The sequence below is a fragment of the Peromyscus eremicus genome, chromosome 1 (assembly GCF_949786415.1).
Source record: "Peromyscus eremicus chromosome 1, PerEre_H2_v1, whole genome shotgun sequence".
In the NCBI taxonomy this organism is placed as follows: domain Eukaryota; kingdom Metazoa; phylum Chordata; class Mammalia; order Rodentia; family Cricetidae; genus Peromyscus; species Peromyscus eremicus.
In genome coordinates, this window is record NC_081416.1 from 101,033,534 (window position 1) to 101,048,258 (window position 14,725).

General features: G+C 50.2%; 1 protein-coding gene across 2 annotated transcripts in view; it reads right to left on the reverse strand.

Annotated features, from left to right (window-relative positions):
* Positions 1–1,579: 1,579 nt before the first annotated feature.
* Positions 1,580–14,725, reverse strand: part of Map6 (microtubule associated protein 6) — a 74,412-nt gene continuing 61,266 nt past the window's right edge. Inside the window, exon 4 of one of the 2 annotated variants that reach the window (XM_059270727.1) lies at positions 1,580–2,835. In XM_059270727.1, the coding sequence (XP_059126710.1) occupies positions 1,713–2,835 (1,123 nt within the window). In that variant the 3' untranslated portion in view covers positions 1,580–1,712. The remainder of the gene's footprint in view (positions 2,836–14,725) is intronic. The other variant, XM_059270722.1, reaches the window with a different exon arrangement.

Consider the following 14,725-nt stretch of genomic DNA (forward strand, 5'->3'; position numbering starts at 1 on the left):
AACAAATAAGCCTCCACACCTGAAGAGTGACAACCAAAGTTGATTGAGATTCCTTGCAGCAGAGACCCCACTTCTCCACAGAGTAGATGCTTGAGGAAAAGTCTCCTGCATGCATGAATGGGCGGGGAACTTTCTAATAAATTTTGAATTTATTAGAAGGAAGGAAGGAAAGAAAGAAAGGAAGAAAGGAAGGAAGGAAGGAAGGAAGGAAGGAAGGAAGGAAGAAAGAAAGAAAGAAAGAAAGAAAGAAAGAAAGAAAGAAAGAAAGAAAGAAAGAAAAGCCAGGCAGTGGTGGTACACACCTTTAATCCCAACATTTGGGATTAAAGGCAGAGGAAGGTGAATCTCTGAGATTGAGGCCAGCCTGGTCTACAGACTGAGTTCTAGGACAGCCAAGGCTACATAGAGAAATCCTGTTTCATAAAACAGAACTACAATACAAAACAAACAAACAAAAAACCCCAAGCCCCTATTTTGTCTGGATACAGTAGCACACACGTGTCTGTGATTCAAGTACTTGGAAAGGCAGGGGCAGAAGGATCCTGAGTTCAAGGTCAGCCCAGGTTACATAGACAAGACCCCACCATGTAGAGTAGGCTGAACTTTAGCCCCAGGTCTCAAGCTACTCCTACTTGAGTAGCCTCTTGAGTAGCTGGGACTACAGGCCTGTACCACTGTACCCAGCTACGGCAATATTTATAAGCCCCATATTCAGGTGTCATGGATACAGAACAAGCATCAGTAGCTGTGAGCTTTGAGCCTCATTAGAGAGTCCTGCGATTCATGATCCAGAAGCTGGGGGCCTGGAACGGATGAGCTGTACCACTGATCCCACGACCAACAACGATCACCCCTAACTTCCCCAGGTCAGGTGAATGTCTGCTTCTGTTTCATCCGTGGGCTTTAGCTCTGACCCATCCTGAGCTCTGCCTGCTGGGACTTGCCTCTTGTGGGCTTTCAAGGCTCAGATCCTTGCACTGCCTTGCCACTTCTGTGGTGGGCCCCGCCCTCAGTCTCCCAGCATCACTTACTGTTGCATAGCTATTTCCTGGGGATTGAAACACCTCCTCCTGGAGGGAGGCCGTAAAGGCTCAGAAAGTGAACGGAATTTAAAAGTCTCAGGAAACTCCTGAAACATACAAGATTCACAAGGCCCTACCTCAAGGCTATATAAGTAAGGATCTCTGGAGCTGGAAGATTCTCCAGCAAGTCATGCAAAGGTCTCCAGGGATATAGTTTTAATGAGACTTGAGTTTATCAGTGATAAACTGCCTTTGAGCTAGCCATGCTTCTCCTGCAGGTAACCCCTCACCCACAGTTCTGTTAGTGGGCCCAATGAACTCACTGGTTACTAAACTAGATGTGTGGGATCATCTCTTTGTTCTGTCCCATTGGGGCAAATGGATATCTGTCCAGGGAAAACCACCCAGCACCCATCTACCCCTAGGTCATGCTGACAAACCCTAAGAACTGTGAGTTTCTGACTCCACAGACAGACTCACCCACTCTCCAGTGTGCACGGCATGCACACATACATGCGCATGCACTCCAACACCACAGAGCCAGAGGAAGACACTGCTGAGCCAGAGGGACCAGTTTTATTAGATTCCAGCAAGACTACAGCACGATTTCATGCAGATTAAATGTATGTCTTTGCCTCCCCAGGAGGGGAGCACCTCCACTTCCAGCTCCTTCATGGCGTTTCAGGGGAGTCAAGGGGATCCCTCCATATATTCTGCATGGGGAACTGTCGGGATCATGACTGGGGGTGAAGATGAGACCGTGGACAGTTGAGGGCCTCTGGGACCTTGAGTCTTCAGAGGGTCAGGGGCCATAGGACCTTGGTCCTTTGATGGGGCTGGCACCAGGGGATCCTGACCCTTCAGAGGTACTGGGATTATAGGGTCTTGATTCTTTACAGGCCCAAGGACCACAGGGCTTTGATTCTTTGGAGGCTCTGGGACCATGGGACCTTGGTCCTTGGCTAGTGCTGGAATAATAGGGTCTTGGCTCTTCACTGGCTCAGGGGCCACTAGACCTTGGTTCTTTACAGGTGCTACAAACACAGAATCATTTCCCTTTATAAGCCTGGGGACCACTGTATCTGTACCTTTGACTGGGTCTGCTAAGCCTTGATTCTTCATGGACTCAGAGACCACAGGGGCTTCACTCTTCAAAGGTGCCGTGACTGTGACATTCTGCTCCTTCCTACGCTCTGGGACCACGGGAGCTTGGTCTTTCCAAGGCTCAGGGGTCACAGGACCTAGGTCCTTCAAAGGAGCTCGGTCTTTCCCAGGTTCAGGGGTCACAGGACCTGGGTCCTTCAAAGGAGCTTGGTCTTTCCCGGGTTCGGGGGTCACAGGACCTGGGTCCTTCAAAGGTGCTGGTGCTGGGGAAATTTGATCCTTAGCTCTTGCTGGAACCACAGGACTCTGATTCTTCAGAGGCTCCGGCAGCAAAGGGCTTTGGGCTTCGGCTGGTGCTAAGATGACCGAATCTTTATTCTTTAAAGGCTCAGAAGCCACATGGTCTTGAACCTTGGTTGGTGCTGGGCCCCCTGGACCTAGATTTTTCATGGGCCCTGGGAATACAGCACCTTGATCCTTTGGCGGGCCCAGGGGTGTAGGGCTTTGGTCCTTTAAGGAGCCCGGGACCACAGGAACTCGGTCTTTTGGCAGTTCTGGCACCACGGGGCCTTGGTCCTTCAGAGGCTCTGGGACCACAGGACCTTGGCCTTTCGGAAGCCCTGGGACCACAGGACCTTGATCCTTGTGTGGTTCTTTGGCTACAGGACCTTGATTCTTATGTGCATCACGGGCGGGTTGGACCCGGGTCCTGCAAAGAGAGAGAGGTGGTCACTGCGGGTCGAGCATCGGCCAGGGAGAGGGCAGAACACAGATTGCCTGATGAGACTTGGCCTCGTAGGGCCTGGGCAGGGGAGCTCTTAGCGGAGGAGCCAAGAGGAAATTGGATTTCCGCACCAGTGGGGAGTGCAGGGTGGGAGCAGGGCAGCCCAGGGAATCAGTCAGTCATTCAATGTGTTTGCCAATTGATTATAACCTGCAAGCGGCAAAGGGCGTGGTGCCTGGGAGACAGCAGCAGTAATGCCCCTGGATTTGAACCATCCGGTGGGCACCCCAGCAGCCCACCTGGCCCCTACTCTGCTCAGCCCTATTTCACCCTACATTGCCAGGCCCATCCTTGGAGCCCCATCTTAACTACTCAGGGCTCATGGAGAGTCAACTGCTCTGTCATGTCTCTAGTCCTTTCCAAGGCTCTTTTTCTCCCCCGACTCTATTAAGGGATGGTTACTGGCAAGGACGAGGGTCTATGGTGTATCAGGGAAGGGGTGGTAGGAACATCCTTCTGACCTCCCCACCCCGAAAGAGGAAGAGTATCTCATCATTCACGTTTAGAACGACCCACACATGGTAATAATAAAAAGTGGATTATTTTAAATATGGCTGCTCTTCAGTTCTCTGCATACAGTGCACCCCCTACTGCCTGCACTGCTCCCCACACCAGCCTTTGGTAGACAACTAGCTGGGGCTCCCCTCATTCAGGCCCTGGTACCCCTTCTCTGGCTGCTCTCCCACTCGCTCCTCAGACGCTTGTGCTCACTTGCTCCAAGGCTCTTGGGTTTATTCCCCAAATCCAAGTCCCCAAACCCCTCCCTTCATGGAATTCTTGCTCTGTGTGGCTGACCGCAGCCACCCACCCCACCCCTTGGTCCACCCTGATTGCAGAGAGCATGCGCAAACACTGCCACCTGAGGCCAAACATCACCAACCCAGACCTGGGCATTCTGGAGCCTTCTGGTCTACACACCTTCCTTGTAGGCCAGGCTGCCATCAAGAGTGGCATTGCTCAGCCAGTGTCACAAACCCTTGCACACTTAGGCACATTTCACCTTCCAAATCACTTCTTTCTACAGCTCACGCGGGCAACACAGCAGCCCTGTGAAACACACGGGTGTGAGACACACAGCGAGGGTTTTATCACCCTGATTGTTCAGCAAGTGATGAGGAGGTGAGGTGCCTGCAGGAACTAGATTCTAGATCTTTCTGCTTCTGGGGCCTGTGTGCTTTCTCTCAGAGGGCCTAGCTCACAGCGGTCCTTAGGACAAGACACTTCTCAGTATTATTCATTTATACTTCATAACGACAAAATCCGTAAGGTTAGACCCAAGTTAGCACTTTAATAGACCCTGACAGGTCCTCTCAGATCTGTGTGTGACCCCCATGCCATCTTATTGAAACTCAGGAGAGCGTCCAGGCCAGACTTCATCTCAGGACCTCCGCTTCAGCCCCATCCCATAGGCAGGGCATTGGCGCCCCCTGCTGCCGAAGTTCATAAGTAAGGGCAACCCTTGAGCCTGGGCACTTGGGCCTTGGCTTTAAGCCCACTGAACTTTCTCACACATGGTTCAGTAATACGGATCTAACACCATATTGACCTGTCAATAAACTTTTTACCTTAGTAGTTAAATCACTTTAATCATGAGCTTTAGGATTAAGATTAGAAATGGTGGACAGCAAGATAGCCTGCCTCCAAGGCTGCTTTCATTCCCCAGAACACACATATTGGAAGGTAAGAACCAACTTCCACAAGTCATCCTCTGACTTACACATGTGTGCTGCGGCACACATGCACACATTTGTTCATATGCATACATGTGCACACCCAGATAAAAAAATGTAATTATAACTTTTTTTTTTTTTAAGATTAGAAAAAAGGGCTGAAAAGATGGCTCAGTTAAGAGCACTTGCTGATCTTCCAGAGGGTCCGAGTTCAGTTCCCAGTGCCTAAATAGTGGCTCACAACTGCCTGTAACTCCACTTCCAGAAGATCTGGAACCTCTTCTGATTTCCGTAGACTCCTGCATGCACATGACACACAGACATGCATTCAGTCTCACACACACACACACACACACACACACACACACACACACACACATGCACTACATATAAAAGAATGATTAGAAATGACTTAAATAAATTCAAAATATGCCTCTTTTTTCTCTCTTTCTTGTTCTTTTTCTTTCTTATTTCCTCTCTTCCTCTCTTCCTCTCTTTCTTTCTTTCTTTCTTTCTTTCTTTCTTTCTTTCTTTCTTCCTATTGGTCTGTCTGTCTTTTTTGTTATTAGCTTTAGGAAAAGTCTGTGTAGATTTAATTCAAAAGTTCAAGGTAGTTTGGTAAATTAGACCATCTAAATTAGCTTTGTTACTCCAATATAAAGCATGTAATGGAATAATTAAGTTATATTTATAAATTATTTTTTCTTATGTAAATTTTGCAAATAGAATCAAGACACAAACAAATAATCTAAAAAATTCTTCTGGGGAATTGGAATAATCACTCAGTTGGTAGTGTTTGCCTGGCATGCACAAAGCCTGGGCTCCATCCAAGCACTGTATAAACTAGACATGGGAGGCCCGCGTCTATAACCCAGCACTTGGTAGGAGGAGGAGGTGGCAGGAGGATTGTGAGTTCAAGGTTATCCTAACTACATTAAAAGTTGGAGGCTAGCCTGGGCTATGTGAAACCTTATCTCAAAACACAAAACCAAAATCACATTCTGACTTATGACACTTTTAAGGAAAACCCGAGTGTGTGTCAGATATTTTATCAGAAGTGAAATCTGGGATCAAAAGAGGCTCTGGGGACTGAACTGTCCTGTCAGGCTGGAAAGGTAAGCAACTTTCCGATATACAATCCAAACAGCGGGATGCTCTGTTCTCCCCATTGGCAAAAGGCAAAAGTAAACTTCTGTGCTGTACCCTCAACACTCTGGTGAGTGCCACACAAGAATAAGCAGATAATGCCAGGTGTTTGGTGGCTCACACCTTCAATCCCAGCACTTGGGAGGCAGAGGCAGACAGATCTCTGAGTTTTAGGCCAATCTGGTTGACTGCTAGGACAACCAGGGCTATACAGTGAGGCTGTGTCTCAAATAAGTAAGTAAAAAATGAAAACAAGCAGATATACACGTTTAAACATTGTTGAACGGCTGTCACGCCCGGTGTCTGTTGTCCTTCAAGATGAAGCAGAAATAAGTGTGTCCCAGAATGTCTGCTGGCTTACACGGGAAGAGACGCTTCTGGCTCAGGCCTGGCCCCACCAGCGGACACTGTTTCTAAGCCAGCCGTTCGTTTGTTAAATGAGACAAGTCATTTAAAGTTAAATAACCTGAGGTAGTTTTACGAAGTTCGTAACCAGCGATGGAACATTTATAGCCCATCAAGCTGCCGGAGTCTTGTGCTTCACTTAAGTTATTTATGATTTAGTTTGAATTATTTAGAAGAATCGAAACATAGATCTTCCTTAAAAGGAGGCTGTTACCTTTTGCTGGATATTTGGTTTTCTTACTTTTACAGATTAGGCATTGCTTTTGAAAATCAGGTTGGTTTTGACAGGGTTTCCCATGAGTAGAACTGCCCTCATGGGGTATTGTGAGCCCTCACTATGTCTGTGTGGCTCTGCCACCTCTGCCACCTCTGCCAGCCCTTCCTCTGTGACCTCTGGGGCAGCTGGGATACACTCACAGTGCTGTTTGCAAGGGACAAAGGGTCCCTCCAATGGAAGCTGGGAGGTGATGGGCTGATAAAGTGAGTGGCTCCTGCCCTTGGGTACGGACAGTCTGTACAACTGAATCTGCCACCCTGGGCCAGCTTCACATCTTCCATGTGGTCCTTCTACCTCCCGGCCTGGGGGCCCCACAGCGCAAATCTCCGGAAGTGAGACAGACAGGCTGGCCTCATCTGTCCTTCAGGGCTGCTATTGCCTGAGAGGTCTTGAACAATTACTGAACCACATGGGCCTCGGTTTCCTCACCTGTAAAATGGGATACCGGTTATCAGGGACTGCCATGGCAGAAAAACAGAGGACCGCTGCTGCTAAGCTGAACTGTGTTTGTGAAGTGCTTGGGCAAATGACACAGACACACCCATCCCTGGGAGGCAAGGGGGGGTAATTGTAATAATGGTTTATCCCCTTCAGCTCCCACAGATCCCTGGGGAAAGGTGGGCCTTCCTGTGACCTTTGTCCTCGGCTAAGTCTCCAGCGCCCTCCCCCCAACACTCCCCTTCCCTCTTCACCCGAATAATGCCCACTCATCCCGCACCCCACTCATCCTGCACCCCACTCATCTTGCACCCCTTTCTCAGCTCACTGCAGCTGCACTGGGGAATCCGCCCTGACCCCAGTCATGGCCACAGGGGGCCACCAGCTCTCTCCATCCCTTTTCTTACTCAATTACTTGTATACTCTCTTGGGTTAATGGTTCCCATGCTATCTGGACGTGTCCAGAGGACAGGGACCAGGCCTATTTTGCTCACAATTGTATCCTCTGCATCTTAAACAGCACCTCACTCACAGACAAGGTCAAACTATAGGCTGAGGTTTGTCCAGTGGGTGGACGTACAAGAATCCTTTCTGTGCTGGGCTCTCCTATTTCAAATCGACGTTTCAAGGCTGTAGGCGACATCGAGTATCAAACACGTCACTCTCTGCCTCTTGTTTCCATGGAGACTGTCACTGCCTCTAGAGCACAGTGGCACTGGATCCATTCTCCCAGAATTTGGAGTGAAAGTGTGTGTGGTGGTATGTGCCTGTAATCCCAGCGCTGGGGAGGCTGAAGCAGGAGGATTGCTGTGAGTTCAAAGCCATTCAAGGACACATGTTAGGCTTGGGTCACAGAGGGAAATCTTGTCTCAAAAAACAACAAACAAACCAAAAACCTCACCAAATAACCAATCTCTCTCTGTCTCTGTCTCTGTCTCTCTACACACACACACACACACACACACACACACACACACACACACACACACACCAAAAACCAGAATCTAGAAGTCAGGCCACTGAGTCATTCCCTGGGCTGCACTGGCTGCCACTGGTTTCTGCACCACCACCACCACCCCCTCGGCAAGCCTAATCCTCCTTCTTCCTAGATTTCTTCCTGCTGTACCAGCCACAGGGCAATGTGCCTGGTTGCATAGACTCCTGTCCAGGAAAAACCCAGAGGGAGAAAAAGACCCTCATTAACTGAGCAATAGCTGCGCGCCGGGCTGTGTCAACCCTACTTTACTGTTTTACATAATGTAAAAAACACACTCACAGAGAGAAATGGGCAAGAGCTGGCCCAAGGCCAGAAGAACTCCAATTCTGACCCAGCTCCTTCCTAGCCATGGGCTGACGCCATGGGCACATCATCCTCTAAGCCTTGATCTCCTAACCTATAAGAGGGGATTGGCTGGTAGACTGCTCACCCTGTGACTCCTGAAACACGGGCTGTGTTTGGTGAACGGCAGCCCAAGGAGAGACTTCCTTATCTGGTAAGGAGGGACAAGCAGTTCCTCCCACAGCCTTGCAGGTAATGGACAGCAAGCTGGGCTCAAAAATATGATCCTTCCAGCACCTTGGTGAGTGGGCAGAATTGGACACACAGCTGGAGCAAAGGACCTTAAGAGCGGGGTCCAGGCCAACCATGCCACAGCACCCTGCAGCCGGTGGGCAACAGACAGGCTGACATCATAGCTTTGTCCCTTCACTGCCGGCTTCCAGGGTCACCACACACATGCTCACATTTCCTGGGTACAATAGTTACAAACTCAGAGATGGGAAATGCAGCACCCAAGGGGCATTGCCAAGGAAACCGTCTTTGGAAGGCTCATCATTCTCAGAAGGATCCATGGAGATGAGGAGGGCGGCTCTCCTACTCTCTCTCTCTCTCTCTCTCTCTCTCTCTCTCTCTCTCTCTCTCTCTCTCTGCCAGGACATGGTGGGAGCCTCTCCCTTGGTAATCACCCTGTTGTCTGGTAATTGTCCGCCTCTCCTGATGATAGACCGTGGGCTATGTTTTGTTTATCTTCACTTCAGTCTCCGGCACACACAGCAGGACAACAATAGACGGGGTGTGGCCTTCTCTTTGTTCTCCGATTTTTTTCCTCTTTATCTACTCACTGGACAACCTCTGTGGAGTGTCCACTCTATTAGGCCTGTGCCAGGAGCACAGAAGTGAGACCCAGGCTGTGTCTAGAGCAGTCCCAGACACACGCTCGGAACACGACGCCACCACCAATGAACAGGAACCGTACCAGCCCTGCCTGGCCCTAACCCTGATTCGATCCTGTCTCTTCAAACAGACTCAACGTTCTCTCTAGGATCAAAGACCTAACTTTGCTAGGAAGCCTTCCCTCTCTGCTCTGTGAAAGCATAACCCCACACAGCCAGACTAAAGGTACTTGGGGCCATCAGGCCTCCAGGCTCTCTTCTGGCATCTTCCTGGCCCTAGCTGCCTTCAGTGCTCTGGCTTGGGTCCATATTCCCTAGTGACACAATCCAGGCCTTGGCATCTCAGTGGTTAGACTTGGACAGTCATTTGTGTTTACACTTGGGACCACCACCCTGCCTACCCCAGGAGAGACAGCACCTGTGCTCTTACCCAGCTCCTCTGGGTAGCACACACCCCACAGCCAAGAGCTCAGTTGCCCTCACCCTTCAGACTACTATCCTTTATGGGTCTCAGTCGGCTCCCACCACTCAGGGCCAGAGCTCAGAACTGAGAGCGAGGCCACAGACATGACCTTCAAACAGAACACAACTCCTTATCTCTGATGTCACCCCTACCAACCAGCCTCCCTGCTCTCCCTGACTACCTGGCTAGGAGAGCCTCCTCAGGAGTGAAGATTCAGTCCTTGGGCCGCCTACCCAGTGAGACTCTCTCCGACTCCCATGCTGGGCCCTCAAGTTCTCTGCAGCTGCCCCTCCCATGGGGCGGGCGATAACTAGGCGGTAGCTGTCTCTAGAGTGGGCCCTCTAAGGGCCTGGATGATGCTTGCTGCCCCCCTCCCTTCCTGATTTTGCTCCTTTCTTCCCTTCCTCTAACATTTCACACATGCCTACTGAGTGTGTGGCCACTGAATATAGTTGGGAACCCGGGAGCTGTGGCACGGGCTGGCACTCAGTAGAGCTGGCATCCTAAACGAGGAGCTAAAATCCAGCTTGCACCAGACCAAATTCTAGCAACCACGTGTGTAGGACGCGCACATTTTCCTAGCTATGCTTGCCTCGGGATCTCTGGTTCACTTCAACCCTGATATCTCAGTTTAAGAGAATCTTCCAGATGATACAGCCTTTGGTTTTCAAGTGCTGGGCCTGCAGCTTGGGATTGTTCTCACTTGCACTTTCCAGAAGAGGAAAGGGAAGTATAAGCTGTCTAGTGTTGCCCACGGTAAAAGCAATGCCAGGACTCCATGGAGGAGTTCGCCTTTCTCTTCGAATACAGAGACCCAAATACATCTGCAGCCTCAGAACCGAGTTTGCTTGTGTGGCCGCTGACTAGTCCTGGCTGGAGCTGATGACCTCTGCAGGTCTCAGCTCTGAGCTCCCAACTGCATCTCCTGAGAAGTGCACCTTCTAGAACAGATCCCAGGAAGTGCCGGCACAGTGCCCCTTCTCCCCAGCGCTTCCTGAATCTCCCAGGCCAGATCGTGCGACCCCCCCAAGTTTACTTCCTGTTTGCAACACCCTTACAGAGAAAAGAGCTCCGGGAAGCAGCAGCTTCCGGGCCCAAGGGCCAGCCCTGTTGGCACCGTAAGCCCTACCTGAGCACAGTAGCAGTGGGGACACCAGCCGGGCAGAGTCTACCCACGGTGGCTCAGCACACGGAAGAGCAGCTGGAATCACAGGTAGGAAGGGAGATGCTGCCTCCACAAGGCTCACTCCCAGGGGAGTGCCCACCCCCAGTGTGGCTGAGAACCCATGGCCTCCACGTGGAAGGTCATGGTCGTTACGGGAGGTGCAGGTGTTCTGTGACAGCTGGAATCCTGGCTGCATCCAGAGGCTGGACCAAGAATGAGCTGCAGCATCAACCACTGACTTCAAACCCAGGCTCATGATGACAAGTTGTGGGATTTTGTCACTTAATCACTGAGTTTAGATTTCTTTATCTGTAAAGAACCTGATGACGGGAACAAGTGATGTAAAAAAAAAAAAAAAAATCAGTGTTTGTTCCTTTGCTGTGAGCTGGCCAGACAGAGTCTGTCCGGGAGCAGAGTCCTGGATCCCAGGGCCCTCTACAGCTCTGGACCTCCTTCTCTCCATGTGGGCGTGAGCCTCCGAAGTCAAGTTAGGCCAAGTGGCTAAGTGGCCCTCTAAATGTATTTACTCATTTATTTAAAAATCATTGAACATCTTTTCTAGATTTGATTTTCTAAGAATGAAATAAATTCCCAGTTGTATATATAAGAAGTATTATTAAAAACCATATTTGGTTATGTTAACTCTAAAAAGGCAAAGTCAAGGGCAGGATTAGTCCTGTGAAAGGGTTGCCAAGAACCTGATAATCCTGCTAATGGCACTTAAAAAAAAAATAATGCACGGGACTAAGGCTGCCAGACAAAAATAGCTCAGCTCTTATCTAACTCCGTGCTCCTGGGAACTTAGAAATTGATTTTTTTGTGCTCCCTGCCCCAATGTAAAGCAAAGGATAGGGTCTTCGGCAATTAATCCAGGTCGGTTCCGGGTGTTTAGAGAGGATCAATGTAAAAGAACTTATAATTGCGGGACTGGAATCTGTACGGGTGATTTACAGAGGCTCTCGGAGAGGAGGGCGTCCATGGAGGGCTGGAGAGGGGTGGGGCCGTGAGAGCCATCTCTAGATAGGCTGGATCTCAGTCCTGCTGTAGACAGTGGCGTTCCCTCAAGCAGCTGAAGCTGCCACACTGTGGGTGTGAGAGGGAAGTGGTCCGCAGCAAAGCAACAGGAATTAAACTATTGCCAAAGGCATTCCACCTTCCATTCAGCCCCATCAGCCACTCACGATTTAGCAGGGTAGAGAGGCGAACCAGAGACAGGTGAAAGGCATCCTGTCTGTGAGCGCTCTTCCTACCTGCCTCCTCCAAGCTCCAGCACCAAACAGATTCCAAGACCACACTACTCCTGGACGGCCCAATGTGCACTTCCCGGATACCACATCAATTCGGAGGGTAAGGTAACTAGAACTGCAGTCTCCTGGAGGCCTTACGAAATTCTGGGACTCAGCCATGTCACAGAGCTAGCAAACATCAGAGCTTCGATTTGAAACCAGGGCCGCTGCCTCAAACTCCGAGCCACCTGGGTAGCAGAGGGAGAACACCTTTCTGTTATGCCAGAGATAAGGGTCCTGCCCTGGGCGGGCAATGGGATAAGGCCATCGCTTACGATTACTCTGCATCTGAGAGCTCGTGGTTTTCTGAAGGTAAGACTGCATGGAAAAGGTGGCTACATCAAGGGCAAAGGGATGCTGACCCCAACAGAGGCTGGCCATCATGAAAGCCGCTGATCTCTGCTTCGTTGTTGCCATGGCCTGTGTGCCACAACTACTCCTTACTTATGATCAGGGGACGTTATCAGCAGAACAAAGAAGCCTTGTGGAGGCACCATGGTGGATGTGGGACACACGGTGATTATGGTCACTCACCTACCCGCTCACTCAGTACTCACTCAAAAAACACTTCAGAAGACATTCTCTGGGGTAGACATTGGGCAAGGACACACATGATAGAAGGAGCTAACCCTTCCCCTGGAGAAGCATGATCCAGTGTTGGGGAGGGGGCGGGGGGCAGGACACACACACACATGAGCTGATGACACAGGACATGTGATGAGTTCCATGATGAAGATACACACAGGGAGCATCTTACCCAGCCTGGAAGGTGCAGGCAAGGCTTCCTGGAGCGGTCCCCTGAGCCGAGTCTTGAAGGATGAGTTAGCCAGGTGAGAAGCAGGAGGAGGGCATTCTGGGTAGGAGGGACAGCGTGGGGAAGGCATGGAGGTGAGAAGCAGCGTGGTGACTGAGAACGAGCTTCCGCAGGCCGTGGGAGCCGGAGCCGAAGGTTTCAAAGCAGGGGATGACATGGTCAGACTTGCAAGCCCAGAGAACCCTCCAGCAGCATCGGCCCACAGCAGTGGCAACAATTGGCTTCTCTATGTACCCAAAATTTCCTGGGCCCCAGCTAAGACACCTGAGGCCATCTGTTGAGACAGCTAAGTATGATGCCTTGTGGGCAAGTGGCCAAACCACTCACTTGAGGACAGAGACAGACATTTCAGCTCAACTCCATGTTGTAAATAAACAGCACCAAGGAGTGGCCTCCAGTCTGCAGCGGCAGGTGTCAGGATGCCTGCTTTATTTTGGCTCCTCCAATACCAAGTGTGTTGCTTAGGAACGGAACATCCTCTGGATTCTTCACACAGTTGGTAACAGGAGTGCGAAGACTTGGTCCAATTCTAACTTTATCCGGTTTGCATCAGATCCCAATATCTAAAGAAAATGCTGGGCAAGCTCGCTGGAGGGCTTGCGATGGCCCAGCCACAGTGTGATGTTGTGTGCTTAGTTGTAATTTTCCTTAAGGGTCCCCCTTGTTGGGAACCTGATTCATCCCAGCCAGCCCTACGCTTCCTGTTTCTCAAGCTGGGCCAAGCTGTCCAGGGCTTTTCCCTCTGAGCTTCCCCGCCTCATCTGTTACCTGCCTCATGGCGCTCACAGGAAGAATGCTTCGTAAACAATTGAAGCATGAATCATTTGGACGTTACTCAGTCCATAGACTCCAAAGAATCCAATAGTTGAATTCTTTCAAAGCAGTTGTGTTTGGAGTGTTTTTCTCCTTCAGGCTTGTATAACTAGTTCTCAGTTAGCTGCTTTTCTTTCTATCAATGAGAAAATCATCACACACCGTCCCAGTACCACACAGTACTGAAACAATCTGTCTAGTGTCCATGTCCCTTACATTGGCATCACTTTGTTCTCCTGAGGTGAGTATTAGTGTCTCTCCTTCCAGAGAAAGGTACAAAGACTCGAAGGGGCTGGGGAAGACCCAGCTGCCAGCTGCCAGCTCCACAGTGTCTGAGGCCCTTTCCATCTCAGCCAAACTTCCTGAGAAAATGCCCAAGCTCTCCTGCTACGGCAGGTAGGGTGGCATGCATGTCAGGGGACACTGTCAGCCCTGTCAGTGGTGGACCAAGAACCTGGGGTACCTGTCTGACTGTGAAGTGTGGTCCAGGAGAGGGCCGCTTCTGTGGTCTCCATGGCCTCAGCTGTCCCAGCCATTGCCCAGGCTGTGCTGGTGACTGGGGTTTTAGGGAGCAGAGGCCTGCTTTAACTGCAGGTGGCCCACAGGTTGCACCCTGAAACGTGGATGCCTGAAATGTGAGCTGCTAATATACTTGAGCAATAAATGGCCCTTGAAACCAGCACAAGGTACTACAGGGGTCCACAGCCTTTATGAGGTGGGATTGACGCTGGGTGGAATTGCACCAAATATATATATATATATATTTGAAGCAAGAATTGAAACACATTTCTAACCAATGTAGCAACAGTGGCCTGTTCTAAAACTACATGTCTAGTTTAGTTGTTGGTTGTCTTAGGAAAGTGATATGAATAAGACATATGGAGATATGTAAGTGATGTGTAGATTCATGTGCTGGGCCTCTGGGCAGTGGCAGGAGCCACAGGTGTGTGGTGTTGAACCGGCTCACCTTGATGGTACAGGTCAAGCAGGCCAGGCTGTCCTACCCTCCCAGCTCTTCTCTGGGACAGTTCCTGCCAGTCTGGTTCTGAGTGCATCTCTTCTCTCACTGTCTGGGCTTACTCTGGGTGTCCTGATGTGTATTTTTAATTCTCCTTTTCTCTCCTTTGCCACTGTTTGTAACTCTGTTCTCTCCTGATCTATCTCCC